This window comes from Daldinia loculata (genome assembly GCF_022478755.1).
Source record: "Daldinia loculata strain CBS 113971 unplaced genomic scaffold F4817scaffold_69, whole genome shotgun sequence".
Classification (NCBI taxonomy): Eukaryota; Fungi; Ascomycota; class Sordariomycetes; order Xylariales; family Hypoxylaceae; genus Daldinia; species Daldinia loculata.
In genome coordinates this window covers 154855-180336 of record NW_026054923.1, presented here as the reverse complement: position 1 = coordinate 180336, position 25482 = coordinate 154855, and the positions used below count along the sequence as shown (strand labels likewise).

At 40.4% G+C, this 25482-nt stretch overlaps 10 protein-coding genes across 10 annotated transcripts; 6 read left to right on the top strand and 4 right to left on the bottom strand.

Moving 5' to 3' along the window:
- The first annotated feature begins 4666 nt into the window (after positions 1 to 4666).
- On the top strand, positions 4667 to 7783 carry F4817DRAFT_258512 (uncharacterized protein). The gene has a single exon (XM_049299249.1). The coding sequence runs from the start codon at positions 4880 to 4882 to the stop codon at positions 7742 to 7744; it is 2865 nt and encodes a 954-aa protein (XP_049155066.1). The 5' UTR covers positions 4667 to 4879; the 3' UTR covers positions 7745 to 7783.
- Positions 7784 to 8662: 879 nt separating this feature from the next.
- On the top strand, positions 8663 to 9770 carry F4817DRAFT_368459 (uncharacterized protein; the record flags this gene model as incomplete). Its single annotated transcript, XM_049307241.1, has 1 exon — positions 8663 to 9770. The coding sequence occupies exon 1, from the start codon at positions 8871 to 8873 to the stop codon at positions 9768 to 9770; it is 900 nt and encodes a 299-aa protein (XP_049155065.1). The 5' UTR covers positions 8663 to 8870.
- Positions 9771 to 9944: 174 nt separating this feature from the next.
- F4817DRAFT_350402 (NAD(P)-binding protein) lies at positions 9945 to 11628 on the bottom strand. Its single transcript, XM_049304937.1, has 3 exons — positions 11504 to 11628; positions 10994 to 11452; positions 9945 to 10931 (listed from the first exon to the last, which is right to left on the bottom strand). Exons 2-3 carry the CDS (start codon positions 11115 to 11117, stop codon positions 10078 to 10080), a joined length of 978 nt encoding a protein of 325 aa, XP_049155064.1. The 5' UTR covers positions 11118 to 11452; positions 11504 to 11628; the 3' UTR covers positions 9945 to 10077.
- F4817DRAFT_350400 (GroES-like protein) lies at positions 11629 to 13309 on the top strand. The gene is made up of 3 exons (XM_049304936.1): positions 11629 to 12039; positions 12089 to 12397; positions 12463 to 13309. The coding sequence occupies exons 1-3, from the start codon at positions 12015 to 12017 to the stop codon at positions 13134 to 13136; spliced, it is 1008 nt and encodes a 335-aa protein (XP_049155063.1). The 5' UTR covers positions 11629 to 12014; the 3' UTR covers positions 13137 to 13309.
- On the bottom strand, positions 13162 to 14616 carry F4817DRAFT_368457 (glycoside hydrolase family 16 protein). The gene is made up of 3 exons (XM_049307240.1): positions 14014 to 14616; positions 13604 to 13909; positions 13162 to 13537 (listed from the first exon to the last, which is right to left on the bottom strand). Exons 1-3 carry the CDS (start codon positions 14426 to 14428, stop codon positions 13452 to 13454), a joined length of 807 nt encoding a protein of 268 aa, XP_049155062.1. The 5' UTR covers positions 14429 to 14616; the 3' UTR covers positions 13162 to 13451.
- Positions 14617 to 18305: 3689 nt separating this feature from the next.
- On the top strand, positions 18306 to 19429 carry F4817DRAFT_258456 (uncharacterized protein). Its single transcript, XM_049299248.1, has 2 exons — positions 18306 to 18762; positions 19265 to 19429. The coding sequence occupies exon 1, from the start codon at positions 18370 to 18372 to the stop codon at positions 18721 to 18723; it is 354 nt and encodes a 117-aa protein (XP_049155061.1). The 5' UTR covers positions 18306 to 18369; the 3' UTR covers positions 18724 to 18762; positions 19265 to 19429.
- On the top strand, positions 18957 to 20431 carry F4817DRAFT_258449 (uncharacterized protein). Its single transcript, XM_049299247.1, has 3 exons — positions 18957 to 19569; positions 19628 to 19769; positions 19828 to 20431. The coding sequence occupies exons 1-3, from the start codon at positions 19189 to 19191 to the stop codon at positions 20409 to 20411; spliced, it is 1107 nt and encodes a 368-aa protein (XP_049155060.1). The 5' UTR covers positions 18957 to 19188; the 3' UTR covers positions 20412 to 20431.
- A 700-nt stretch (positions 20432 to 21131) lies between these two features.
- Positions 21132 to 22282, top strand: F4817DRAFT_319949 (GroES-like protein; the record flags this gene model as incomplete). Its single annotated transcript, XM_049301129.1, has 2 exons — positions 21132 to 21629; positions 21752 to 22282. The coding sequence occupies 2 exons, from the start codon at positions 21132 to 21134 to the stop codon at positions 22280 to 22282; spliced, it is 1029 nt and encodes a 342-aa protein (XP_049155059.1).
- Positions 22283 to 22528: 246 nt separating this feature from the next.
- Positions 22529 to 23118, bottom strand: F4817DRAFT_319948 (uncharacterized protein; the record flags this gene model as incomplete). The annotated part of the gene is made up of 2 exons (XM_049301128.1): positions 22529 to 22698; positions 22746 to 23118. 2 exons carry the CDS (start codon positions 23116 to 23118, stop codon positions 22529 to 22531), a joined length of 543 nt encoding a protein of 180 aa, XP_049155058.1.
- A 351-nt stretch (positions 23119 to 23469) lies between these two features.
- Positions 23470 to 25051, bottom strand: F4817DRAFT_350394 (NAD(P)-binding protein). Its single transcript, XM_049304935.1, has 4 exons — positions 24108 to 25051; positions 24010 to 24041; positions 23903 to 23946; positions 23470 to 23848 (listed from the first exon to the last, which is right to left on the bottom strand). The coding sequence occupies exons 1-4, from the start codon at positions 24777 to 24779 to the stop codon at positions 23673 to 23675; spliced, it is 924 nt and encodes a 307-aa protein (XP_049155057.1). The 5' UTR covers positions 24780 to 25051; the 3' UTR covers positions 23470 to 23672.
- Positions 25052 to 25482: the final 431 nt, after the last annotated feature.

The following is a 25482-nucleotide window of genomic DNA, read 5'->3' as shown; positions in this document are numbered from 1 at the left end:
AAAAATTATATAATTAATAAAAATATTAAATAAAATATAAAAATATAATTAATTAAAATAAATAATATATAATTTAAAAAAATTAAAAAGAAAAAGAATATTAATTATATTTATAATTATATTAAAAAAATTAAAATTATTATTTAAAAAATTTAAAAATTATAAATTAATAATCGAAAAAAATAAAACAAAAAATGTTAAAATGCAAATAATACCCGTAAATATATTAAAAAAATAATTATAAATTTTTTTACGATAATTTAAACTTGACGAAAAGCTTTAAAATGCGATAAATTAACAGTTTAAAATGTAATGAATTAATAATGCGATAAAATGCGATAAATTAACGATGTAATAAATGTAATAAATTAATAATATAATGAAAAAATGCGATACATTTATAATAAATTAAACCAATAAAAACGTTGGGAATTTTTTTATAAAAAAGTTATTAATAAACATTATTATTACATAAGTTATTAAATAAATTACCATATTTATTTTATTTATACGTTAATTACATTATTAAAATAAACCATGAAAAAGATTTTTTCTTTTTTTTTTTCAATTTATTAAATTTTACATTAAATAAAACTTTACAATTATTTTAAATTGTAAATATTTATATATTATTTAAAAATTTATTCGATTTAATTTATAAAAATATTAAATTGTTTTTTTCGTAATATTTTCGTTTATTAAATAATTTAAATTTAATTTATTAAAAAGTTTTAATAAATAATTGGTTAAAATGTTAGTTTTATTTAAACAATAAATAATTTTAATATTATAATGTTTAATAATATTAAAAAAATAAAAGATTTTAATAAATTATTTAATTTTAATATTAATTATTTTTAATAATTTATAATTTATAATTATTATAACGTTTTTTTTTTAATATTATTAATATTAAAATGTTAATATAATTTTTAATAACTTTTTTTTTTATATTAAATAATATATTTATATATTTGTTAACTTTTTAAAAAAATAAATTATTAAATAAAAAACTTATTAATTTATATATATATATGGTTGTAAAATAATTGCTTTTACATATTTTTTATTAATATTTAATTTTAATATAAACGGTAATTTTTAATTAAATTTTTATATAATAAATATTGTTGTAATAATATTACAAATTTATTTTTAAATTATTTTTATTATAATGTTAAATTTTATAAATATATTTTTATGTTTTTTTATTAACGTTATAAATAAATTTAATATTTTTAAATAATTTTTAATAAAGTTTTTAAAATATTTGATAATGTTAATAAAAGTTTTGATTTATATAATTGTTTTAAGTATTAGTTTATTTTTAATTGTTATAATTTTTATTAAATTAGTTTTAATTTTTTTTTTAATATTATAAATTTTAAAAATATTTTTTTTTAATAAATATTTATGTTTTAACGGTGTTAACGATTATATTATATTTAATAAATTGTATAAATATTATTATAATTTATTTATAAAGTTATTTTTTAATATTGGTTTAAATATAAATGTTATTTAATAATTTAATTATTTATTTACGGAATAATTTTAAAATTTTATTAATTAATATTTAAAATATTATTAATGTGTTTATTAATTTAAACGGTATAACGATTTATTTAAAGATTTTAAATGGTATTACGAAAGTTATTTTTTTACAATTTTTTTATTAGATTTTAATATGTTAAAAACTGTTTTTTAAATTAATAAATATGTATTATTAATATTTTATTATTTGTTAAATTTAATTTTAAATATTAAATAATAAATATATGTTTTTTTTAATATATTTATTTAATTTTTTATAATTATAATAAAAACGTTATATAATATTAAAGTTATTTTTATTAAGTTTAATGGTTTAATTTAATGTTTTTTTAAATATTAATAAATATAATAATTTTTATAAACTTTTATTTTTTTATAAAATTTTGTTTTTATAAACTTTTATAAAATTTTATAACGTTTATTTTTAATAAAAATTATATTGTTTTAATGATAATTTAATTAAAAGATTATTTTTTATATTAATTTTATATTTTATTTTTAATTTTATATTTATATATTTTTTTATAATATTAAATAATTTAAAAAAATTTTATTTATATTAAGTTAAATATTTATTAATTTTAAAATTATTAATTAATATATTTTTATATTATTATATTTTTGTTAATATATTAATTATTTTATAAATAATTTTTTTATTAAATATTTTTAATAAATAATAAATCGGTAAATCTTTTATTAATTTTAAAATAAATTTATTATTAAATTTTTTTAAATATATGGTTTTATTAAATAAAGGTTTTTTATAATAAATTTTTTACTTATAAAAAATGCTTTATTTTAACGTAAAATTACCAAAAAATGTTTTGTTTAAAATTATTTCCGTTATAACGGCAAAAGTAATGTTATAACCGTTTAATATTTTAAATTTTATATAAATAATTATATTTTGTTTAATTTATGATTTAATTTTTTTGATTTTTATTATTATAAAAAGTCTTTATAATTAATATTTTATTATATTTTTAATTAAAGATTTTATAATATAATATATTTTATAATTGTAATTAAAAAAAATTATAAAATTTTTACCGTTATATGTTTATATTTTAAATACGTTATAATCTTTTTTATATTTTTTTTAAATAAATTTATTTTTAAATAATAATAATTTTTTATTTTTATTTATTTTGATTTAATAAATATAACCTTTTTATTTATTTTATTAATAATTTTATAAAAAATTATTAAAAGTATTTATAAAGGTTTATTTTAAATTTTTATTATTTAACGTTTTTTTATAATTATTATTGTTTTTATTATTTATTTTATTATTAATAAATTAAATTTTTTTGTTACTTTTATTTTTCCATTTGTTAAATGTTTTTTTAAACTTTTTAATAAAGTTTTTATTATTTTTAAAAAACGTTTTTTTAATGGTAATTTTTTTACTATTAAATATTATTTTACATAAAAATTATGGTTTTTTATTATAATTTTTAATTTAATAATCTTTTTTATTATAATTAAAACATTTATTATTAAATAATTTAATTATATAATTTTAATTGTTTATTATATTAATTTATTAATTATTTTAATTAAAGTTAAATATTATTATTTTTTATATAATATTAAATATTGTTTATTATATATTTTTTTATTAAATATGGTTTTACTAATATTTAAATAATAAAACGGAATTATTTTATTTTATAATTAAATTATTATTTTTAAAATATTATAAATTTTATTTTTTATTATTATTTATATTATTATTTTAAATTATTTTATAATTTTTTTAACCAATTTTATTATATTTTATATTTTTATATAATTGTAATATATTAATTATATTTTTGGTATATATATACGTAATATGTTAATAAATATTTTATATATTTATTTTATATTATATATAAATATTAATAAATAATAATAAACTTTATAAATATATTATATAAAATTAATTAAATTTTTATTTTAATATAATAATAATATTATAAATATCGTTATTAAATTATAAAATATGTAATAATTTATTAAAATTTATAAAATAACTTTTATAAATATTATTTAATTAAACATTTATTTATATATTTATATTATTATTTATTAAAAATCTTTAAATAATTTTATTAATATTTTTATTAATTATAAATAATACGGTATTAATATTATTTTTAATTAATTTTAAATTTTATTTAATTTATATAATATTTAATTATTTATTTATATAAATTTAAAATTAAAAAGTAAAATAATTTTATTTTTATTTTTATATTTTAAAAAATTTTTACTTTTTTAATAAAATATTACTTTAAGTTATATTATTTTAACTTTATATTTTTAATTATTATATATAATACTTTTTTTATTATTATTTATTAAATTAATTAAATTTATTTTTTATATAAATTTTTATATTAATATTATTAATATTAATTTTATTATTAATAATAATAATAATTTAATTAAAATTAATTATATTTATAATTATTAAATAATATTATTTATAAAATTATTTATTACGTTTAATATTTTTATTATTATATTATAATTTTTTTATATATTTATATTTTATATATTAAGTTTTATTTTAATATTTTTAAATTTTTTATTAAATTTTTTACTTATATTTATTATATATTTATAAACATTTATAATTTTAAAATTATAATCGGTTTAAAAATTTATAAAAATATTTTTACTTTTAAAAGTTTTATTAATTAAACCATTATTATTTTTTCCATTAAATATTATAATTAATATTATTATTTATTTTAATATAAATATTTATTAAAATATTTACGTATATTTTTATGTAAATTAATATTTTATTTATAAAAATAATTATTTATATATTTATATTTATAAATATAAAAATTTAAAATATAATATTATAATTAATAATAATATTTAAATAAATTATATAATATTATTAATTATTAAATTTATATAAAAATTATAAGAATAATTATATATATAATTAAAGCCATTCTGTGGGCGGTAACGCCTCATTGGTGGCTGGTCCGTGCGTAGCAGCGGATCCACACCAGCTGCATATGGTTAAGTACCTAATGTACAAGTACGACGTACCCAAGATCTGGTGGTAGGTGCCCAGGGTTAGGTAGGTCGCTTGTGGGGTTAGCTTAAGTGATCTCAGCTAAATTTCATATTGCTATTTCCATTTAGCACATCGAAGAAGTCATGTCGTAGCTAGCGTAGGAAGGGTTGCGTTTACATGGCAACAACGACTTTTACAATGCACGGGATTTATTTATCACTACTTTCTTCATCCTCCTTCGCCTGATTACATTCCGCTTGCCTCATCTGTATTCGCCATGAGCGCCACCCATTTACCATGGCATCTTTATCCTCTTCAGCAGTGGCTTCGGCCTTGACGCGCCCACGAGTAACCATCGCTGTGGTTTCTGCTATTGCGGCCGCCTCCTTAGGATTCTACTACTATCGCCAGAGTCAGAACAACGCTTCGGAGTCCGATATTACTGCTACAGGGCCTGGTTTGCATCGCCGTAACGCCGTGAGACGACCTCGCCGTGCATCCCATCGCCATGACGACTCCTCAGAATCTGATTCGCACGGCGACGAAAATGACGATGCGGGTAATATCGACATACCCTTTCCAGTCCCGCCAGATAATGCCACCGTCACCGATGAACAGAACCCGACCGAATGGTATAACGACAGCAACCAGGCTCCGCGTCAGCGGACCGGCGAGAATATAGTTACGCTCTTATTCCGTGTGTCCGAAGATAACGCGAGGCGCAACGCTTATGTGCACCGTGGCTGTCAGTGCAATGGTTGCGGCATGGTTCCCATACGCGGGATTCGATATCGCTGTGCCAACTGCGCCGACTTTGACTTGTGCGAGGTATGCGAATCTCAGGGTCTGCACAACAAGACGCACGTCTTCTATAAAGTCAAAATACCCGCTCCGCCCTTCGGAACTCGACATGTACAACCGGCCTGGTATCCGGGTGATCCCGACAACGCTATACGCAGTATACCACGGTATCTCTTGACCAGGTGGTCTCAAGATACTGGCTTCGAACGTGTTGAACTCGATGCTTTCTGGGAACAGTGGACTTTCATGGCCAATACCGAGTGGAGAGATGACCCTAATGGGCTCGGTTTGGCTATGGATCGCAAGACTTTTGAACGGTGTCTCGTTCCATCTGGCGGTTATCGGCACGCTGCACCTAACCTTATCCACGACCGTATGTTTGCGTTTTACGACACCAACCACGACGACCTCATTGGATTCGAAGAGTTCCTCCATGGCGTATCGTACAGGAAGAGGAAGGACAAGCTTAAACGAACATTTGACGGTTACGATATTGATGGTGACGGCTATGTCAACCGACGAGACTTTCTACGTATGTTCCGGGCTTATTATGTGCTATACAAGCAGATGCATAAGGACATTCTTGACGGCCTTGATGATCACATGATGACGACCACCGAAGCCCAGCAGCTTATTAATGGTAGACAACCCTTGAGTAGTCTCTTTGGTCGGGAGGGCAGAGTCCCTTCGGCTGATCATTCGAGACCGATGGAGGGTAAAATATTCCGTTCAAACGGAGATGTTGAGGTCAACGATGGCAAAGGAGTCATCAACGAGGATAAGCTAGATACAGGCGGCCGCGAAGAAATCCTAAGTAGTTTATTTGCTAGAAACGCTAGCCAGAGCCTCTTCACGGAATCATTCGGATCCTCTAGGAGACCGCAATCCCCTGACGGAGATACTCGTTACTGGACCGGGATCATCAACCCTCCTCATACTACAGTCGACCTGGCATCGTTGCTCTCCGGTGAATACCCGCATATTACTGATATTCTGGAGTCTATCCATCAGGAAAGACAACATTCTCTAGATGAGATCGAGAGCGGTTCGTCTGATGAGGATAAACAAAGCGAACCCGAAAATGAAGGCGCCGACGAAACTGACGAGGGTGAACCTGCTGATCCCAACCCACCAAGCGAAGCTCCAGAGCCAACCACTACCCGGGCTATTCCAGATGCTAGTAGATTTACAAATACGTTACCTACAGAGAGCCAGCTCAGAGTTCAACATCAAGCAATTGTAGCGAATAGTCACCGATCAGGTATTGACAAGCGGAAGAGGTTGCTCGCTCGAAAGAAGCTTCTTGAGAGGTGGAAACGACGTCAATTTTATCTAGATGAGGAAGAAGGTGCTGCGCCTCCACAGGGATGGGATGAAAACCAGGATGTACTGTTGAACTTGAATGGCATCGCCGAGTCATCTAAGTCAGCACCCCATTTTCTCTCTCCTCGATCAAGATCGTCCTCCAAGGTTCGCTTCGCTGAAGATGCGGATGATTTTGAAACCAGGTCCAACCCGTCTACTTCTTCGCGAAGCGTACCGGAGAGGTGGGGAGGAATGGAAATCCCGGACGCGGAGCGAGATGCTGGTAAAGAAATCCTCTACCAGGTCACGCAACAAGCTTTCAACGAGCTCTTAGACGAGATTTTCAAGAAGAAAGAGGATCTCGCTGTCCAGGCGGCGGAAACTAAAGAACAACGTGAGAAGTATCGGGAGCTCTTAAGCTCGATCGACCTTGAAAGCGAAGACGAGGAATCCAGAGATCAGTCACCGGCAGGACCTCGAGTACATTCCCCGGAAGGGAGCCCTCCAATCTCGCAGCGGAGCTTGGCTGAATTGCTTTCAACCAGTGGCTATAGTACTAGCCACTCCAATATAAACGATGGATCGCGTGCAGCTGCAGCGATACAGAATGAGGACAGCAATGAAAATGCCATCAATGAGGAGATAGATGTCCCATCAAAAGACCTCAACTCCTCAGAGCCTGCGGAATACCGTGACCCTACTCTACCCCAGAACCGACCCAATAGCGTAGCGCAAACATCACCTAACCGTCTCACATCTCAGACGGAAAGCAACACTAAATTTAAGAAACTGAGCAACGGCTCTGACCCGTCTAAAAATGAGGAGGCTACCGAATCGAAGAGCATTGATCTCGACGCCCCGGACCACATATCGCATTCCACACTGATGTCATGGAAGCGCCTTGACCTTGCTGAACAGGAGGCAAGGGAAAGGGGTGGCTGGGGTAGACTAAACTACAAGGAGTTCGAGGAGATATATCGAGAGCACGAATTCGCCGACAGCAGCCGTAATCGGCTAGATTACTTAGGTAGCTGGATCGACTTCTGTATTCCGTAGAGTTGATAGAGAAACGTATCTGGCAAGAAGAGATATGAGTGATGGGTGTACGAATAAGTTGACGAGACGTCTGATGATCACTCTAGGTCTGACCTATATTTGGTCAGCGATTGGGGAGGGAGGTGTACATTATTTAGTGTCCTACTCGATGCATAATCCAGGGTAGCATCCTCAAAAGTCCATCCATAAGCAAATGTGGAATAGAAATACTGATTTTTAAAGCGTCCGGCATTGATTGGCATTTCTATCCCCTCTCCAACAATACTTCGTGAATCTACTAAGCGACAATGCTGGACAACGACGTTTAAGTGCATAGGCTTCCAAAAGCCTTCCATTTGATTTCTATAACTAGCTTATAAAAATATATTCTATTGCCCTGTTCCTTGTACCATCTGACGTAGAGTATGAACCAACGCGCTGATGCTGAGGCGAGTCTGCTCTCAATTATCCTTGGGCTAAAGTTGGCTGTACCATGATGATCTGGGGATTATGAGGTAACGTTTGCGCGAGTCTAATGTATTGTCTATTATTAACATCCGATTCAAGGAACTCGGTTATGTCTTGGGCTGTTCAATCTAGAACTACAAACATACCTAAGGTACGTAGACATTAGACAGTTTTTATATACAAAGCACGTCTAACTCCTCACTTGGTGCCGAATAGAGTAGATCATATACGATATACCCTACGATTTCTTAATTGCCGAGAGATTTGCGTGCATGCAATTTATCGGGTGGCCATATGTATAGCCATCGGCAGCCGTTAGAGCCTCAGGGGGGAGGGTTATGTAGCGTCAATGATTACTACCGTAATATAAATATTTATTACCGACTTGAGTTTTCGTCAACGGTAACTGATTGGTTCAATTTATATGACTTTAAAGCTGTGGCGACAGGGTTGGGGAGTTTAGGATAGGCATGGCATAATAGGCTGTTTTGGTCTTACCTGAAGGGTGAGCGCTCTCCGCGAAGCAAGGTATGAAAAAGAGGCTGTATGGGGGTATATAACAGTAGACACTTCCAATTCACAAGATACGCGAAGAAGGCATATTGAGTCGTTGTCGTTAATAACGGATTAGATAGTCCTTTGTACCAATTAGTTATTGTACAAGACGCGTACTTGGAGTATGGCTATCTCCATCCTGCTAGGGTGGCTCTTATTCTCTGAATTGGCTTCAGCCGAATGCACGAGAGACTTCCTCGTAGGAGCCACTAACAAGTATGTCGCAGCTCAAGCTGCCGGGTCAAGCGACGATGTGGCGGCACTAGCGGCACCCAATGTCACTTACACTGAGAACGAAGTTCCCAAAGCCATCAACGAAGGCGTCTTGACCGAAGCTATCAAGATCGACCATAACCGCAGCATCCACGACACCGTCAACTGCGCGACCTTCACCGAGATCATCGCCGCGAGTAACCCGCACCAGTACGTCATCGGCACGCGCATACTCTTCAACGACGACAGCAAGATCTCGTTGATCGAGTCGATAGTGACAGATACCGGTGACTGGGTTTTCAACGCTACCGGATATTTGTACTGGAACTCGCAGGAGAACTGGGATCCTATTCCTGAGGACAAGCGGGACAGCCGCGAGGTTATCCAAGCCGCTGGCGATGCATACTTCAACCGGTTCAAGAACGAGAACGTAACCGTTCCTTTCGGCATTCCCTGCTCCAGACTCGAAGGAGGCGCATCTACAGCACCTCTCAACATGACCGGCGACTCATGCACGCTCGCAGGCCTGCCGTCGACGCTCGTGGTCACCAACCGCCGCTACGTCGTGGACGAGGTCCTAGGTGTCGTTGACATCTACCTCGGATTCCCTGGGCTGGACAGATCGCAAGGCGAGAAGCCAATGCCGGATAGCCATATGTTCAGAGTCGAATCCGGCAAGATCAGATATATCCATACTGTTTCGTCGTGCGTGGAGGCAGGGTGTGGATTCAATAGCACGATCCCGCCTACTTCGAGGATTAGGAAACTACGCACTTTCGAGAAGCCCAGACTATCTAGGCGAGGATACTGATACGGGGGTAAATGAAGAGCCGTAATTATGTAGGGTTTGCGTCAAAGGGGGTTGTGACAATGAGATTGAAATTAGATACGAAGAGATCCGGTGTAATTCTATAATGCTGTACTGGGATTCGAGAAAAGTATTACGATTATCAAATCAGTCACGAAGGACTCAAAAGCTCTTATCTTCTGAATACTACATTGTACCTATTCAATATAAGCGTTTTAAATATATGTGTTAGGTACTATAAACAAAATGTACTGCTATATCAATTTATACTGTCCGTCATTGGTGCTAAAAAGTCCGGAGTTATAAGCTCTCAAACATGTTGCCTCCATTTTCTTTCGCACCACTCCCAAAATTCCGTCGCTTTACCATCCGATACCGCCTGCAACACATCACCTCGTCCGACAGGTCGAACCCTACCCCAAGGCCAGATATACGCGCCATTGGTATCTTCATTTACATCCGGCGAGAACCCGGCATAGAGCATCGTGTACGCACCGTACTTTGACGGGTACAAGATAAAAATCCGGAGCAACGTTATATACCACCAGCTGGCGTTCGCCCAGATAGGCGTGTACAGATTCCCGGGATTCTCGCACACGCTGATAATCCCGTACTTGCCCCAGCGCTTGGCCCCCTCCACCGCCAAGAAATAGTTCCCGACTTTGGACATGGCGTAGTCCTGGTCATGGTTGGTGGTCGGCTTTTCGATCCGGGCGAAGTCGACGCCGCCGGGTGGTGAGTTTAGGTCGATTAGTATGGAGCCGGTCCAGATGACGCGGACGCTGTCCTTGGGCGCGGATTTCGCGGCAGCTTGGAGCTGCGGGAGAAGCTCCTGGGTAAAGAGCAGTGGAGCGACACAGTGGGCGCCGGCGTGGGCTTCAATGTCCTGCTTTGTCACGCTGCCGGGTGCAAAGCCGGAGCCGGCGTTGTGCCAGAGGATGTCGAGACGTGACTCCTGAGCCGCAAAGGACGCGGCGGAGGGCTTGATGGTGGTGAGGTCTGATAGGTCCAGGTGGAGAGGCTTGAGCGTTGCAGGGGTTGCTGGTGCGGGGGAGACGGAAGATACTTGCGTAATGGCATTGTGAATCTTTTCAAGTGAGCGGCTGGCGAGATATATTGTGGCGCCGGTGGGATAGAGGAATTTCACCAGATCCAAACCGATACCTAGATGGAAGTTAGCACATCTGGTCTTAGACATCAACTACCCTCTCATCTCTATGATATACCAGAATTGGCGCCGGTGATGATGAATACCTTGCCTACTTGACTCCCGGCCACGACGTTCTTCTCAGTGAAGGTTGGCGCGGGAGGGTAGAATTGCTGCAATAAAGTCAATAGTGAGCTCGACATGGTGAATGTTGAATGATGGATGTTTCTTCAACTTAGCTGATCCCTTCACCTGATTGTTTATATCATATATGTGGTTACATTGAAGCTTGTGGATCACCCCTGTCATGATGCTAATTTACTTGGCTGCGCACGTCATGAATGATGAAGCACGATCTTTATCCTTCAAAGTCCGCCTCCTAAACATCTTTAAGGCATCTGCCTTGAGTAAGGCACCTACTATAGTCTATAGTATTATCTAAAATGTAATTTTCGTATGGGTTGCGCATACCTTTGTGTGTATAGCTCTACACTAAAGACGCTTTGGAGGTTTGGCCAACCAAGTAGCTCTAAGCTCCCTTCCGAATAGCGTTAGTTAATACGGGGATATGTATAGGTTTTAGACTCACATCCTCGTAAGCTACCACATTCGAATTCAACTGGCTAATACAACTCTCGTCTTGTTTGCGTAGGTACCTAACCTAAGGTAGCCCGGAGGTCTACACATATTCAAGTATAGAAGCAGTAGAAACTACCAATCTTTATTAAGAACTTGGCTAGTTATTACAAACCAGAAGGTTCTCTAACGCTGAAGTTACAGCGGCAATGACGTAATTAGAAGCTCGATTGATAATCCATATGCTTTTTGATAGAGTCATCTGAACTCCAATCTTCATCCCCGCCTGTAAGCTGGGTCACTATCGAAAAATCCAGAACCAAATGGACCGATAGCTTATGAAGATTATCCGGATCAACGGGCCTTTTTATATATATTTATTTATTACGCTAGGAACCCCGCCGTTCGGGTGTGGATAGTAGATACTTATTTCAACGGGAGTCCCAGTCATTAGAACGACAGCGACAACATTATCATATCTGTTCCATATACAAACTAAACGCACCAGAATACCAACATTAACAATGAAGGAAGCCCTTATAGCGCCAGGTGAGAATCGGATAGCCATGACACTCAAGCAGGGCTAAACATCGTCTAGGCCCTAAGGTCCAGATCATCGACTCGCCTATCCCAAAGCCCGGAGCCGACGAAGTCCTTATTAAGGTCGTCGTGAGCGGGTCCAATCCTAAGGATTGGAAGGTACCGGATTGGCGTAATATCACCATAAACCAGGGCGACGACATTGGTGGTATAGTTCAAGAAGTTGGTTCTAATGTCACCGAGTTCAAACCTGGCGACCGTGTCGCCGGATTCCATCAATTCCTAGTCCCTCATGGGTCTTTCGCCGAATATGCAATCTCACCTCAGCACACCACTTTCCATATTTCGCAGAAGACCACATTCGAAGGTATGCATTAGCCGTGAGCGTGAGGATTCCATACCTGTGATATACTAACGGACTTAACTTGCTAGAGGCCGCTGCAGTCCCGTTAGCGGCAATGACAGCAGCGATCGGGCTCTATGCCAAACTTGGTCTTCCGCAGCCGTGGACACCGGCAGTCGAACCCATACCCCTTTTAATCTATGGAGCGGCTTCCTCTGTTGGTGCTTACGCCGTCCAGCTCGCTCGGAAGAGTAACATTCACCCTCTCATCTGCGTTGCTGGGAAATCTCAGGCCTATGTGGAGACTTTGATCGACCGTAGCAAAGGAGACGTCATCATCGACTACCGTGACGGAGATGATGCCGTCGTCGAAGCACTGAAGAAAGCAGTCGGTGATTCCAAGCTCCTGTACGCATTGGATGCGACATCGGAGCACAATAGCTACGTCAATATAAGCAAGGTCGTGGCCGAGGGCTCTAAGGTAACGAGTGTGCTATCTCCACAGAACTTCGAATACCCAGCCCATGTGTCGCATTCCGTTACCCTTGTGGGCTCGGTGCATGCTGAGGATAAGGACTTTGGCTATGTGTACTTCCGGTACTTCGGGAGAGGGCTACAGGAGGGCTGGTTCAAGGCACAGCCGCAGGTAGTCGTGCCAGGTGGACTTGGGGGCATTCAAGAGGCATTGGATAATTTGAAGGCCGGCAAAGCAAATGGAATTAAATACGTCTTCCGGATTGCCGACACGGAAGGAGTTCAGTGAATGGGTTGTATCTTGCCTTGCTAAAAAAGTCACCAAGGGAATAGTCGGGTTTTCGAAATTACAAACTCGTTCTTTGAAACCAAGGGTTAAGAATATAATATATATAGGTAGTTAGATGAGTTATATAGCAGTTATGGGAGATGTATATTTCATAATATGACAAGAATGATAGATGACAAGAATGATAGTAAATAAAATGATCTATAGGACCCCCTGTACAGCTTATCCAAAAGTGCGCAACCCGATCCCATTACGAAGCAGCACCCACAGTAAGGAATTTCCAATGCGGATATCTTATGTCGACATGAGTTGGCTTTAGTTGCTCCTGTAGGCGGCAACATACTTGACCTGCAAGCCACTGCCAAGACCAGTGGTAGTGCTGCCATCGGGCTGGCCACCTCCTATATCGGTATTAGCACTCCATGAAATCATAAAGAGTCGTCGGTAGATTCTTCGCAACTACTTACCAGGGAAGTTGCTGCCAACAGCAACGTTGAGGATAGGGAAGAAGCTCTTGTGAGCGACCCGTCCCCACAGCTCGCCATCCCCTACATCGCTCCCCTTGATCTGGAAGAACTTGTTTCCGTCGAGATACCATTCCAGGGTCTCGTCCTGCCAGTTGCTCGGCCCGCGGTTGACCTTGATGGCCCACGTGTGGAACGACTCGACTTGGAAGTGCTCCTGGCTGCTGCCCTTGCTCAGGTGGTCTGAACCGCCCCGTCCGTAGTGGAGGGTTGCGAGGGACCAGTCGTTGCCGTGGGCGTTTTCGAAGACTGGGAGGATAGTTAGTTAGTTGAGGACTCGCTTACGATATCTCCTATCACCTCCTCTATCTAACTTTTATGTCACTGTCTGGCAAAAGAACTCATGCACTTACTATCCCATTCACCGCACTGCGGCCATTGAACACCCTTCCCGTTGCGAATATCATTTCCAAGAGCCCAAAACGCCGGCCATATTCCCGACTGCTGGTTCGCCGGGAACGTTCCGCTGCGCAGCTCAGCCTGTAGCAGAAGTCGATGGCCGGCAGGGCAGTTGAAGGCCTGCTGGCCCTCGAGACGGGCAGAAGTCCACTGCCCGTTGTCGTGGCGAGGGGTGATGTGCAGGGCACCCGAGCCGCTGAGGGAGGAGTTGGCGGTGCTCGTGGTGTAGTGCTGCACCTCTTGGTTGCCCTGGTTAGGGCCGGCGGAGACGATATTCCATTTTCCTTGGTTAGGGAGAGATCCTGCCGCGCCCGAGAAGTCGTCGGACCAGATTAGGCTGTAGCCGGATTCAGCTGGGGGAGGAGACATTGTTAGAGTTTTGAGTATATATATGAGCTATGTAACTTTATAAAGCTATTGATGGCTGATTCAAAGCGGGGTGGTTTGTGGTGAGTCTCATAGAAGATGCTGGCATCTCAGCTCGTCTTTATAGTCCGCGTGAAGCCATCATAACCTAGGAGCTTCAGAATACTCCATAGGTGGCCTCTGATGTCAGGCGAAGGTAGCATCATGGGAGATCATGCGCTATCATGGAGACAGAGGCGGAAAAGCTGTGATGACTAGCTTATGGTAGTATTGACTAGGTAGTGGTATTAGTATTGCCGTTGGCTAACAGGATGCTATCCCATTGAACAGCTCGCTTCGCTGCCACCCTCAGTAACGCCGTGCATGGATCCATATTCTATGTTCTAGAATGAAGCTTTGTAGATGTTTATTTCCAGCCTCATCGTAACTCTGTCGTACTATAGTCTGACTGTTTATTGATGAGGTCAGCATGGTAAGTAGCCAATAGTAGCACTTGTACGGTGAGGTCGCCTTTCCGTACTTAGGTAAAATTGTCTTACATAGGACGACTAAATAAGAAGGAAGTTTTACAACATGGTATGGGAAGAAGCTGTCATGTGGGCATGGCCCAGGGGTAGTATTTGAATGTGTCATTCAGGTGTCAGCCCTAAGAGGTGAAGTTATCCGCGTAACTGTCAAGAAAATACACTTCTGGACAGCTTACACAATTCAGCTGTGAAATGTCGTTACTAGCTTCTAATATATCGTAGAGTACGGCCAATAAATTTGACAGGTAACTACTAATTCCCACCTCGGCCGAGATGCTTATATGAGGGTCAGCGTCAAATCATGTGAGGGAAAACATCAATGGAGTTAAGCGATTTATTGCATTCAACTCTGAGTAATGCCACCTGGGCCTTAGTAATGTGATCTAAATATGGTTGAGGGGCCATGGCAACGACTCGATGCTCTTGTAATGTATTATAGTAGAACGGGCATCGAGACGAGGTGAGATGTTTTAATAAAGTCTAGATTCCGATAGTTCTCACCCATCTAAAAGGTTACATTTTAACATTCAAGTCTCCAGACTAGGAACTCATTAATATGAAGTCAGGGTGATTGCATAATGACATAAAGCGGCTTGCATCTGATATACCTAATTATATCTAGCCGAGATATGTTAATTGACTACAATATACACCTATCTTATATCGTTTGAGCCCGTGATATTTAATAGTAACTACACCACACATAATAAAACTTTTGCGTATTGCCAAGCTTCACGCCACTGTGTTCATCGAGTCTCCCAGTTGCGACTGGTTCATGTCAGACTTGAAACGACTTCGAAGTTTCCCATGAGTAATACCTAAAGAACTTGTGAAATAACTTGATCCTCATTACATCTTACTGTAGTAGAAAGGAAGGACTATGTCTCAAAGCTGTCATGTTATAATATTTTTATAATGTGCTCGGTCTTTTTGTTGACATGTTGACATTCCTATAGTCGGGAGTAGAGCTTATGTTGAGTTAGTATTGACTAACTAATGTTAGTATCTTGAGTTATAGCTACTTCATATCAATCCCCATTCCATTTACTGCGCAATAAATTTCATTGCTAATTTATATGGCCGGCTTTTACTGTTAGAATAAACACGGCATGTCACCCTAGTATGTCTAGAATTGTCTCTTACCTTCGGTGTCAGAAGTTCGTCTGAAGTACCATACGTGTGTATTAACCATCCTCGACTACGACCGATGACGCGGAAAGAGTCTTCTTATATACTTAAGCGGCGTACGCGTCCTGTGTTGCAGTGTGATAAGATCGATGATGCTGTCATCGACATTTGTCTGAGTTGCTACGTCATCTCGAAAGATGAAAAGTGAAACTGAAACCACAAAGTGTGATAGAGGTTGTCTACTTGTCGTCAACCGGGATTGATGAAACGCAATCCCATTGGTGCACTGGTTACGACTTGATCGGACGATTTAGTTAGTAGGACTTCGGATTATCATCTCTTAATCTTGAAAGTGCAGGATATCGGATTCTGTCCATTCATGTTGCTAGGAACTATAATACCCCATGTTCGCGCTTTTCTTAGTATTATGCGCCGTGATCTAAGAGTATGTTTTTTTTAGCCGACCCCAGAAAAAGAAGGTATTGTGAGACATTTTGAGACCAGTAGAGTCGAGAACGAAAGCGAGTCGAGACGAGTGCTTAAAAAAGCTTATAGGATCTCAATACCCAAATTTTCACGACATTAAGGTCGTAGGGACACTATATTCTTGAGCTCCTCAAGGATATTCTCGTATTTTCGCTCCAATCCCCTATATCCCATGTTCATGGGTTAGGGAGGAAGAATCCAGGGGGGTCGTCATAGTAAGCAGCATTTTGCGTGCAATGTTGCGAGCTTATTCGAACTATAGAAAGAAGACTTGGTTTACGTACTACAGAGCGCCAGCGACTATCAATGCAAATCATCGAGTTGAGTTTATACGCTTATCTGACTCCTCTTTTTCACTTGTAGTGTACTGTTACGACGTTTTTAAACGCCGAAATGCTGATTTTGAACTCGCATGTTGCAATTCTTCACTGACGGAGGAAGAGTGTTGTGCCTAAATAAAAAGCTTGGCCTTCCGTGCCGCTGAATGGGGGAGGCTTCGCACGATACCTCGCAATCGCATCCTATTTACTATTTACATATTTACTCCCCTGAAAAGGTCGCCGAAAATCGGTCTTGCCCTTTTTATGAATCCGTAAACTAGAAGACGTTCCGTGATGGAAGCAGAGCTATAGCTAAAACTCCTGGGCATGGACTCAACAAGTATGTAGACAACGGTGGCGGTGAAAATCCCGTGTCAACTATGACGTTTTGCTCCCTGGTCTTTTAAACTAGGCGATCCGATGTTTTGACTTAGTCCTGGTCGCTGCTATGACTATGCTGATGCGTTGATGACAAACAAATGCAGAGCATAAGGGTTTTGTATAATGTTTGAGTGTGATGAGATTAATAGGTTAGTCTGACAACGCATTCGCATTGCGAAAATCTTCTCTTTCAGATGAGTCTCGATTGTTCCTTGGCATTGATGAAGCGTGCTGGGGGTCTGTGTAGCGGCCCCTGAACTAGACCCTTTCTTAACCCCTTCTAGGTAGACCTGGAGTTACTATGTAGAATATTTCATGGTAGATTCGAACCGCATTAGGTACGGCTATACGGCTAAATTTTACACGCGTCTACACCGTAATGAGTAACGAGTGCGATAATATAGATCTTAAAACCGAGTAGCTAATTATTATCCCCATTGTACATAGTATAATTGCCTACGAACTTTGCTAGAACATCTTTAGGGGGTATCGCGCCGTGCGAAGGGTACCCCTACCCCAGCTCCCCGTTTGTATCCTTGCTTCATATCTGCAGGGTAGGGTTGGCACTCAGTCGTTATTCTCATCTATCATTGGTGCGCCGACAGCTTGAAACGGACGCTACGGGAGAACCACACCACCACCGTCTGATACCCTTGAGCATAAAATGTGCCAAGGGGTTTCCTCGTAGCTGATATTTCCTCCAGTAGATACGTAGGACAATGCTTTAATTACCGCAAATACCCACATTAGAAACGTCTTGGCCCGAGATCTGGCACAAGGGTCGAAACATGGAAGGCTTAGTACTAGCCGGCAGATCGTAAGCGATCAGTGCTTTTAGGTGCATCTGGAGTATGAGCGCCTCATATTCACAACCCTCGTGGAAGGCCATATACGCCACTTCAGCCACTATCGGCTCGAGCCGAATTGCCCATCTTAAATGTTCCTTTAGGCGGCGCGTCATATATCGCTAGTACTTGCTTAGAAGTTATAGCAATAACTAGTGTGCTATGTAACTTACCCCCTACTTCTTACACCGTAGTTTCATAATTCATATGTTATATGAATAATATTTGCGCAGCGACTCATTTCGCTTTAAAATTCGATGTGGATTTCCCATCTTCATAAGGCTTTATCGTCCGTATTAGCTATTCATTCCTATTCGCTACTTGCGAGACATCCACTGCCTTACTGCGTAAAATGCAGCACCAAGCGCAACAGGGATTCGCGAACATGTACATATATCTCCACTTTGACGTTTTTGGAATTATTTTCAGGCCTTAGCTCGAATAATAAGCATTTTGGCGTTCATGGTTCTTGGGGTAAACCCTGGACACAAGACGCCTCCTTTACCATACCCTGTCGAGACGTTTCTCCCAGGGCAACCAAGGACATCACGAATATTCTACTGGCGCGCTTTAAGCTTGGGGGTCACTTAACATGCCCGCTCGCGAGATGAGGTAAACTCGAAACGGTTCTCCGCCGTCACTTTACCACGGTACGTACCCAACACGGCAAAGGCTTGCCCTAGCAAAGAGAGGATCCATGTCCAAGGGAGGCTCCTTTAGCTGCTTGAAACCCACATGCTTGACACAAATCGTGTTGGATATCGGTTCGCGCTGGTTGTCTAGGGGTTTCCGTACGAAGTACTCGGCAGACAATTCGGGGCTAGCTCAGCTCGTGTGCAATGGCCAGGCTGCGTAGATCGAACAAGATCTCCATTGCTTATCATGTATATATGCCAGCACCGCTCACCACAGATCGTCGTCTTCCATGTTCTTGAGCAGGCCGGTTTCCCTTTCTACCTACGTTATTCTATTCGCAGCTGACGATCCCGTGGATCTGTTTTATTCTTAATTCACTCTTTATTGTGCCTTATCATTCACTTATCGGCCCGGTGCTGTCTATATCCTCCTATTTCAAGATGCCGTCCATTTCATCAACCATCTTTTCTCTTGCGTCCCTGTTGGCTGTTGCCCAGGCTCACGGTGTTATCTTAGGGGCACAGGGTATTCAGGGCTCGCCTGAAAGTGTCGGTTTCAAGGTCGAACCCGAACTAGCGAGGAATTGTACATCTATCAGCCCGTGCCAACAGGATACTACAATTATCCGAGATGCCGAGATCGCCGCCAACGTAGTGAACGAGTGCGGACGAACAGAAATATCGGGTAACATCGATATCGGAGAGAACACGGAGAACGCGCTTGCTGCTGGCGCCGTTACCCAAGTCAAGGCTGGAACGCAAGTCAAGGTTACCATCCACCAAGTTAACGCTGATGGTGCTGGTCCTTACGCCTGCGACCTGGTACGTCCCTTATCAATCACATTGTAGCATCCTGATCTTGATCTAACCCGTATAATAGGTCGAGGCTGGCAACAATGGTCTCATCACTCAGAACCTGACAGTTGAGAACAACGTTCCCGGTGTCAACGGTTTCTCCCAGGCCAAGACTCAGGATTTCGAGATCCTCGTGAACATGCCTGAGAAGTTCTCTTGCACCGGATGTAAGTTTATGCCTACAAATTTACTAGAAACTCCCGTATCCTAACAACTGTTCTATAGCTTCCGCTGGTAACGTCTGCACCGTCCGTTGCCGAAACAACGCTCTCGCTGGTCCTTTCGGTGGATGCTTCCCCGTTCAACAGGTCGACGTGGAGCCCAGCCAGAACACCGCCGCCAAGGTTCCTACGGCGCTGACTCTTGAGAAGGTCTTCAAGCAGGTTTCCCAGGATCAGGCTGACCTTCCCGCTGCCATCGCCGCTATTCAAAACGCAGGCAGCGATCAGGGTTTGAAGAACGCGGCTGCTGTTAGCTCGCTTCTGAAACAGACTGTTACCAGCTTGCCCGCTTCTCTCCAGTCCCTCGATATTGTCACGGGACAAGCCAAGGCCACGGCCACAGCTAATGCTGGAGCTACTACTACCAGTGCCGCTGCGAGTGCTACTGCCACCAGCGGAAGCGGACGCAACGGCAATGGACGTGGTAACAAAGGAAACAACGGCAATGCCAATGCTAATGCTAATGCCGGTACCAACAACGCCAACGCTGGTACCAACAATGCTAATGCTGGTAACGGCGGAAACGGCCGAGGCAACAATGGCTTCGGCGGCTTCGGCAACCGACGCAGAACTATCTTCCGTGCGTAGACGGAGCATGTAGCGCAGTGATGGTTATTTCTCTATGAGCTCAGAGGTGATGACGAAAGGCTGCGCCTGTTAGCAATTTACTTAGGAGTTGGGAGATACCGGATAAAGGATTGATAGGGCACCTTCGACTGTACCAAGATTTGTCTGTACATATATCTAACGTAGACTCCTGAACCGCAATTTTATAGGCCATGATGGGCATGTTAATAGTGCGCAGTATTGGATATAATTGACTTAATGTTTGCATAATCTTCGTGTACAATGTTGGCTCCCGTACGAATGGGTGTGACTAGGAGCAAGGTACCGGAGTTAACATAATTCTAAGCCAATCGGAGTTTATGATGGCTTTTCTAATCCCATACTTGTGCTGCTTGGTAATCGTTCGCGAGCTTCACTATATTACTTCCTAACTCGGCAGTCGTTTAAATCCGAGGTAATTAATCCCGAACCGAGACGATGACGATAGTCCGAACGAATGAAGAATGCAAACTATGACTATTAACCATCGTTACCTATAACTAAAAGTATAAAAGAGGAGGATATATATATCAAATCTCTAGGATAGTTACTGCCGGCGTGGTCAATATAAACCGTTGTCTCTTCGTCTTTGCCTTCCCGTAGACACTAACAAGCCTGTCTCCCTCTTCCTTTCAACTCTACCTACGAATCGATAACACCGCATACCTATACAATACCCACCTAGGGAAATATACACTCATAATGGCAACACACCTCGCAGCTTTCGTTACCGGAAAGGGCCAGCCGCTCGAAGTCCGAGAGAAGCAGACGCCCAAACCCGGGCCTGATGAGCTTCTCGTCGACGTGAAGGCGATCGCCCTGAATCCCATCGACTGGAAGATGCGCGACTTAGGTTTCTTCATCACCAAGTATCCCGTCGTCATTGGTTCGGACATTGGCGGCGTAGTCCTCGAAGCTGGTTCCAACGTATCTTCCACCTTCAAACCCGGAACTCGTGTCACGGCTTTTGCGTCGACCTTCTTCGCTCAGGGAGCTTCTGACTACGGGGCCTTTCAACAGCGGCCTATTATCCCTGCGAAAAACGCCACTCCAATTCCTGACTACCTTTCGTTCAACGAAGCTGCTATCCTTCCTATGGCTGTCGCTACAACATGGTCTGGATGGGAAACCATTGGTATATCTCGCAATACCTCCTATTCGCCTAGCGACAAGCAAGGACTCCTGGTCTGGGGCGCTGCTGTAAGTAGATCTCCGAGTCCCTTTACCTTGGGGTGAAGACTTTCAAGATACATCATACGACCCCTAACCATCCTCTAAAATGTCGAGCCAGTGAAAATACTAAGTAACATCAAATGCTATAGTCCAGTGTTGGTAGCGTAGTAGTGCAAAGTGCCAAGTTACTCGGCTTCACCGTGTACGCCACCGCGAGCTCAAAGCACCACGCATACATCAAATCGCTAGGCGCGTCCAAAGTCTTCGACTACAAAGACCCCGACGTAGAAGACGCCATAATCAAGGCAGCCAAGGAAGACGGCCTCACATTCCAGTACGGCTACGACGCCGTGGGCGCTATACAATCCTGTCATACCATCCTGAAGGCGTTGAAGGGAAGCGGTCCAGCTCATCTGGCCTCTGCACCTCGTCTGAACCCAGACGAACCTACCACGAAGGACGTCGAGACTAAGTTCGTTGCTGCTTCGCTTGACGATAAGGTGCGACATGAGCAGTTCTCGTTCTGGTTTAATACCTGGTTGAAGGAGAGGCTGGAGAAGCGCGAAATTGTCCCGAGTCCTAAGATCCAAGTAGTCGAGGGAGGTCTGCATGGTATTAACAAGGGTCTTGACATTTTGAAAGCGGGAGTTAGCGGCACTAAGCTAGTCCTCGAGCTGTAATAGGTGAGGATAATGAAATTTGCGCGACATCTTTGGTGGAGGAGGTAATGTTAGGGAGCACATCAATTGTTGCTGTAAATTTAGAAAGCCTAGTCCAAGGTAACCCCCTAATCCTCTCGACACTTGATAGCCTTTCCTCTTCATACCTCATTACTATATGAAGAGAGATACATAAGCTATGTCTTATTACCAATACATCCCATTTGACACGATATACTAACATTCGACTTGTACACTCTCTTAAAGCTACATGTCTAATCGCAAGGCCAGTTTTACACCCCACCAGAGAGTGGCCCCTATAGTAATAATATTCAGATGAATGCTCATCGCATGATTGCGCGAAAACGTCTTATTTAACGCTCTCATATCGTCGCTAACCTCGGTTGGATCATTTGATTTCCTCCCATCCCGCGTTTCTGTGTCTTGGTTAGTAATTTCCATGTAGCTCTCAATAATCGCATACCTTGATGAATCCGATCAATCATAATCTGTCGCGTCCGAGGCCCATAAAGCATTATGTTTAAAAGCGCCGTGACTCCCGCAATCGCGAATGGTATCCAATTGCCCTTGCTCGACTGCAGCGTTAATAGCCCGTACGGGGGTACCGTCGCTGCTGTCAATAGGAGAAGCAGGGTCTGTCCCCGGAAGTAAAGGGGGAAGATGCGCTTTTGAAGCGTGGTGAAGGCGGATCGGGGTAACTCTTGGTAGCATACTTTTGTCATGACAAATGACTGGTATAGTTCCATGCCGAGGAGCATGGAGTAAGATAGGAGGTGGATGGGTGCCAAGACGCTGGCCGGGGACAAAGCTGATTGTAAGAAAGCCATTGGGGGCATGATTTATCGATGAATTAGTTGTACACAGAGAATATAGAAGTCTCTGAGCGCTTTGGGATGTATTTATAATAAAAAATTTCTTGGGTGGTTGCTAATCATTCACAACGCCGGCCAAGCACGGAGGTTGAGCTTCGGTGCGCTCCCGCCGCTAAGCTTACGAAGCTCCGAAGGTGGTCGGAGAAGGATCCCAATGCACCAATGACATGTCCCGATGACGCAGCCACTGGCGATATAAACACGGTATAGGCTGAAGACTAAATAGCGAAGAGAATGGCATGTCTCCGTCGACCCTCGCCCTTTTCCCACGTCACTAGGTGTTGATTTGTAATTATTCGTGGCGATTACGACTCATCGTATGTTAATTTCCCCTTCTATTGATGGTAATCTAATATTCTATCCAAGTAATTCCGCTGTTCTATTCGTTTCTAATTTTTCGTGGTCCTTCTGTATGAATGGATTATTATCGGTACGTTGACGACCGACAACATGCGCTATGAGATATAGGGGTTTAACAGCCCCGGGTCTACGCGGATGCTGAACCACAAGCCTTCAATTTAGAAAGTCATCCTCATCTTCAAAGCATCTTTTGTGATGATCTCGTCCTTCTTGGAGAAGAATTCGGCCATGTCCCACATCACACTAAGATATCTACCTGCCAACCAGTCTTGTCTCCGGCTCGTTAAGAAGGTTATCGTATCACCACTTAGGGCGGGTGTGCATTTAAGCCAAGCTTATTTTTCTTAGATTCAGCAGAGATATTTGACTATTATGGAAGACGACGTACCTTGTGTTGCTTCTGGTAACCCCCGAGTCAGATCCGTAGCGACTCTATTTATGCGAACAGTCAGTCAACCTACAACTAGATGGTTAGTGGGAGCACTCTTTACGTACCCTCCTGGATGTATTGAATAAGTAAGGAGGCCCTATGGTAATGTCAGAAGACCATATAACAGGTATTGATTTTAAGGGAAACGCATGGCCTAGCTTACTTGATCTGCGTACTCCGCCATGAGATACTCGGTAAGCCTCAGAAGAGCAAACTTGCTGAGCTGATAGCCACTTCCGCCTGTATGGAAATGATGGACTCCAGTTGAAGACATGTTAATAATAGTCTTGTCCCCACCCCTTAGCATCAGGGGTAGAAAAGCCTTTGCAACGAGGTAGCTTCCGCGAACGTTAACTTCGAAGTTCCGCCACCATCCTTCCTCGTCTCCGTCTAATATCTTGTCGTACTTGGACAGATATCCTGCGTTGCCAATTAGGATGTCGAGTCGGCCCCATTGCCCCTCTAAGACGTGAGCAGCGTTAGTCACACTCGTCGAATCCGTGACATCTAACCGCAGCACGATTACTACCGGTTTCGCCCGTCCGGCATCCGCCGCGCTTTTCTCGATCTCTCCTACAACTTCCGGGACGTCTGAGCGAGAAGTGATGGCGATGTGCGATGCACCTGCTCTGGCATACGATAAAGCGATACCTTTTCCAATCCCCTTGTTTCCCCCAGTCACCAAAATGGCCTTTCCAGTGCAATTGGACCTTTTAACAGGGTCAATGTAGTCGTACGTGTCATAATGGTTGGTACAATAGTCGGCGCCCCAGTTGGGCGCCACTGGCGGATAACTTACTCCTGCAAGCTGCTCACGCAGCGCTTGTCCTGCCATCTTGCTAGGCAGATGGAGAAGTCCGTTCTGGGAGCGAAGAAATATCCGCACCAAAGGGGAACTGAGGTTTTTGGTGTTGAATAAAAAATCTAAGTTGTTGCACTAGGGCAGCTCGAGAGCGGTGAGAAATATGAAGTATGAAGTACGAAGGTCGGAATTTCTGATGCTTTTCTCACGTAATTCGTAAGAAACAAGGTGCATTGGTATATGCAAACTTATCAGCTAGGCCCGTAATGTATCTACATCGACGAGGATTATAGGTAGTTCATTGGTGGCTTTCCTCCTAAAAGGGGTATAAACCGTCGTATGCCTTATAAATCAACCCTAAAATATCATTGGGTATTCTTAGCGTTTACGAGAAATTGAAGACCAATAGATAGCTACGTGTACAGTGTTCTTCTAAATCTGATTGACTGGGCCTTTTTAGAGTCTCGATTTGAGAATATAAGTGGAGTGTATATAAATGTAGGTAGCCATCTCGCACCTGAGGACATCCATTAGAACAAAGTATGCGCAGCTGAAGATAATTATTCCGGCCTTTGAGAAACGCGACGTCAAATACTATTAATAATATATTATGACTTACATGTATTCACTTGAATCACACTTTCTTTTACATATATTTAGGTAATTTAATTACCCGCCTCTCCTTTTTCTATCACTCACGTAGTTATTCTTCTACGGGTTTAGATGCACCCATATC

Coding starts and splice junctions, on each gene's coding strand:
- F4817DRAFT_258449 (XM_049299247.1), top strand. CDS start 19,189: ATGCCGTCCATTTCATCAACCATCTTTTCTCTTGCGTCCCTGTTGGCT. Junction 19,570..19,627: donor GTCCTTACGCCTGCGACCTG/GTACGTCCCTTA, acceptor CCCGTATAATAG/GTCGAGGCTGGCAACAATGG. Junction 19,770..19,827: donor GAAGTTCTCTTGCACCGGAT/GTAAGTTTATGC, acceptor ACTGTTCTATAG/CTTCCGCTGGTAACGTCTGC.
- F4817DRAFT_350394 (XM_049304935.1), bottom strand. CDS start 24,779: ATGGCAGGACAAGCGCTGCGTGAGCAGCTTGCAGGAGTAAGTTATCCG. Junction 24,042..24,107: donor TGGCGGAGTACGCAGATCAA/GTAAGCTAGGCC, acceptor ACATTACCATAG/GGCCTCCTTACTTATTCAAT. Junction 23,947..24,009: donor TATTCAATACATCCAGGAGG/GTACGTAAAGAG, acceptor TCGCATAAATAG/AGTCGCTACGGATCTGACTC.
- F4817DRAFT_368457 (XM_049307240.1), bottom strand. CDS start 14,428: ATGTCTCCTCCCCCAGCTGAATCCGGCTACAGCCTAATCTGGTCCGAC. Junction 13,910..14,013: donor GCAGTGCGGTGAATGGGATA/GTAAGTGCATGA, acceptor CTATCCTCCCAG/TCTTCGAAAACGCCCACGGC. Junction 13,538..13,603: donor TGTTGGCAGCAACTTCCCTG/GTAAGTAGTTGC, acceptor ATACCGATATAG/GAGGTGGCCAGCCCGATGGC.
- F4817DRAFT_258456 (XM_049299248.1), top strand. CDS start 18,370: ATGTGGATTTCCCATCTTCATAAGGCTTTATCGTCCGTATTAGCTATT.
- F4817DRAFT_350400 (XM_049304936.1), top strand. CDS start 12,015: ATGAAGGAAGCCCTTATAGCGCCAG. Junction 12,040..12,088: donor GGAAGCCCTTATAGCGCCAG/GTGAGAATCGGA, acceptor AACATCGTCTAG/GCCCTAAGGTCCAGATCATC. Junction 12,398..12,462: donor GCAGAAGACCACATTCGAAG/GTATGCATTAGC, acceptor TTAACTTGCTAG/AGGCCGCTGCAGTCCCGTTA.
- F4817DRAFT_258512 (XM_049299249.1), top strand. CDS start 4,880: ATGGCATCTTTATCCTCTTCAGCAGTGGCTTCGGCCTTGACGCGCCCA.
- F4817DRAFT_350402 (XM_049304937.1), bottom strand. CDS start 11,117: ATGTCGAGCTCACTATTGACTTTATTGCAGCAATTCTACCCTCCCGCG. Junction 10,932..10,993: donor CATCACCGGCGCCAATTCTG/GTATATCATAGA, acceptor ACTTCCATCTAG/GTATCGGTTTGGATCTGGTG.